Source organism: Capricornis sumatraensis, chromosome 2, assembly GCF_032405125.1.
Source record: "Capricornis sumatraensis isolate serow.1 chromosome 2, serow.2, whole genome shotgun sequence".
Lineage (NCBI taxonomy): Eukaryota > Metazoa > Chordata > Mammalia > Artiodactyla > Bovidae > Capricornis > Capricornis sumatraensis.
Window position 1 is genome coordinate 77,864,578 of NC_091070.1, and position 1,946 is coordinate 77,866,523.

Genomic DNA, 1,946 nt, shown 5'->3' on the forward strand with positions numbered 1-1,946 from the left:
AGAAAGATCTGACATACTTATTTTGAATTTATTTTACAAAGAGAAAAATAATGAGCCACTAACAAGTGAGACTGAACACTGGACTAATGACATAGAAAATGCGACATCAGGAGAATTCCAGGACACACGGTCTAATAAATGCAATTCTACTTGTGGAGGGAACAGGACTGAATATCCTGACCTTCCTCAAAGTCTAACAAATAAGACTCAATTTCAAATTTCAAAAGAATATTTTATTCCTGTATAATTTCATTCAAAATTTAAAACTGAATAGACTCTGAAAGTCAGATGGACTGATTTTTTTTTTTTTTGGTCATTTTATGGTGAAGTAATTTTATTTATTGAGAAACCTAAATAGAGTCACAAAACTCAATACAAAGACAGAGATATATTAATGATTTTGAATAAAAGTTCCATTCACCAAGCAGCCTAAGATCTGCAAGTTTTTTATTTTTTATTTTTATTTTTATTTTTTTGCAAGTTTTTTAAAAGAGTCATTACATTCTGGTTGGAGAAAAGTAAGAATAGGCTAAATGAACGACAGTTAGTAGATTACAGAAAGTTTCATAGGCTATAGTAAATTATATCTTAAACAGGATGGCAAAACTATTTTACTGAATAATTATCAATGTATGTCAACTTGTTTAATATTCAGTTCTCCTCCGCTCAGATTTAACACTGATTGCTTTTTTTCATGCCTTCTTTCAGGATCTGCCTAACTTAATGACGAGGGAAAGACAAGCAGACAAAGTAAAGGTTTGTGGTGAGCCAGACTTTTTCCCATGCATGAACAGACCACGTGGTCTATGAACATGACAGCCCCCACTTCCTGTTCCGGGGAGTCACATGGGTACCGGGTAGTGTGTATATGTGCTGCCAGGCACTCAAAGACACTGAACTCTCAGCTTGAGGCAGAACTAAGCACATTTGTTCAGGGGAATCCGTGCCTCATGCCGCTCTCCAGTCTGCTCTGGGTGCTCCTGGCCTTCACCTTCTCTGGTAGGGATCCTTCCAAACATGAATGCGCATGTTCAGGGTGAAAGGACTGCACACAGGCACGTGGAGCTTCACAGGGACTTGGGGAGGAAAGGAGGGTTGGAGTAAAGCAAGTGTCTTAGGATTTCAATTTTTTGTCTTTGGATCCTATTTAACTCCTACACTATTTTATTCATTGCTTCATCTTTGTTTTCTGATTTTTTTCCCACAGGATCTGGTGTGGCCCAGAAAGTTACTCAAGACCAGTCAGATGTATCCAGCCAAGTGGGGCAGTCAGTCACCCTGAACTGTCGGTATGAAACAAGCTGGAGTGTTTACTACCTTTATTGGTACAAGCAACTTCCCAGTGGACAGATGACTTATGTTATTCGTCAGGGTTCAGAAGTGACAAACGCAAGGAAAGACCGCTACTCTGTAAACTTTAAGAAAGCAGATAAATCCATCAGCCTCACCATTTCAGCCTTACAACTAGAAGACTCTGCAAAGTACTTCTGTGCTCTCTCTGTCTCACAGTGCTTGAAGTGATAGGAAAAGCTGTACAAAAACCCCGGAGCTTAGTAAGAGAGAGACCCCTGCTGCAGGACCCCAGCTGAAATGCACACCCGCAGACCCCAGACAAGAAATGATAGTCCTGTGGTTATTTAAGTTGTGGTCTGGATCAGAAGATTTAGTTCCAGTTAAAGGCACCTTCTACGTTATTTGGAAACAGGTGTCCGGAGTAATTTTCTACTAATATATTCTCCTCTTGAATTTTTGACTTTAAATCAACTGTACATAACATGTGCAAAGTTGTCTAAATTTGAAAACTTGCCCCATAATATTTTAAACTGGCAGTTTTACTTCATCACAAAACTGGGTCTAGTTGTGTGGAATCACCATCAAAACTATTTCCTTAATCGTTCCTCTTAGACTTTGTGTCAGGACACAATCAGAAAAGCAGAACCATGAGT

General features: G+C 39.0%; 1 gene segment (V, D, J or C); it reads left to right on the forward strand.

Moving 5' to 3' along the window:
- The first annotated feature begins 950 nt into the window (after positions 1-950).
- On the forward strand, positions 951-1,521 carry LOC138097027 (T cell receptor delta variable 1-like). The segment is given in 2 exon segments: positions 951-999; positions 1,208-1,521. Coding segments are annotated over 2 exon segments (363 nt in total).
- The last annotated feature ends 425 nt before the right edge of the window (positions 1,522-1,946 follow it).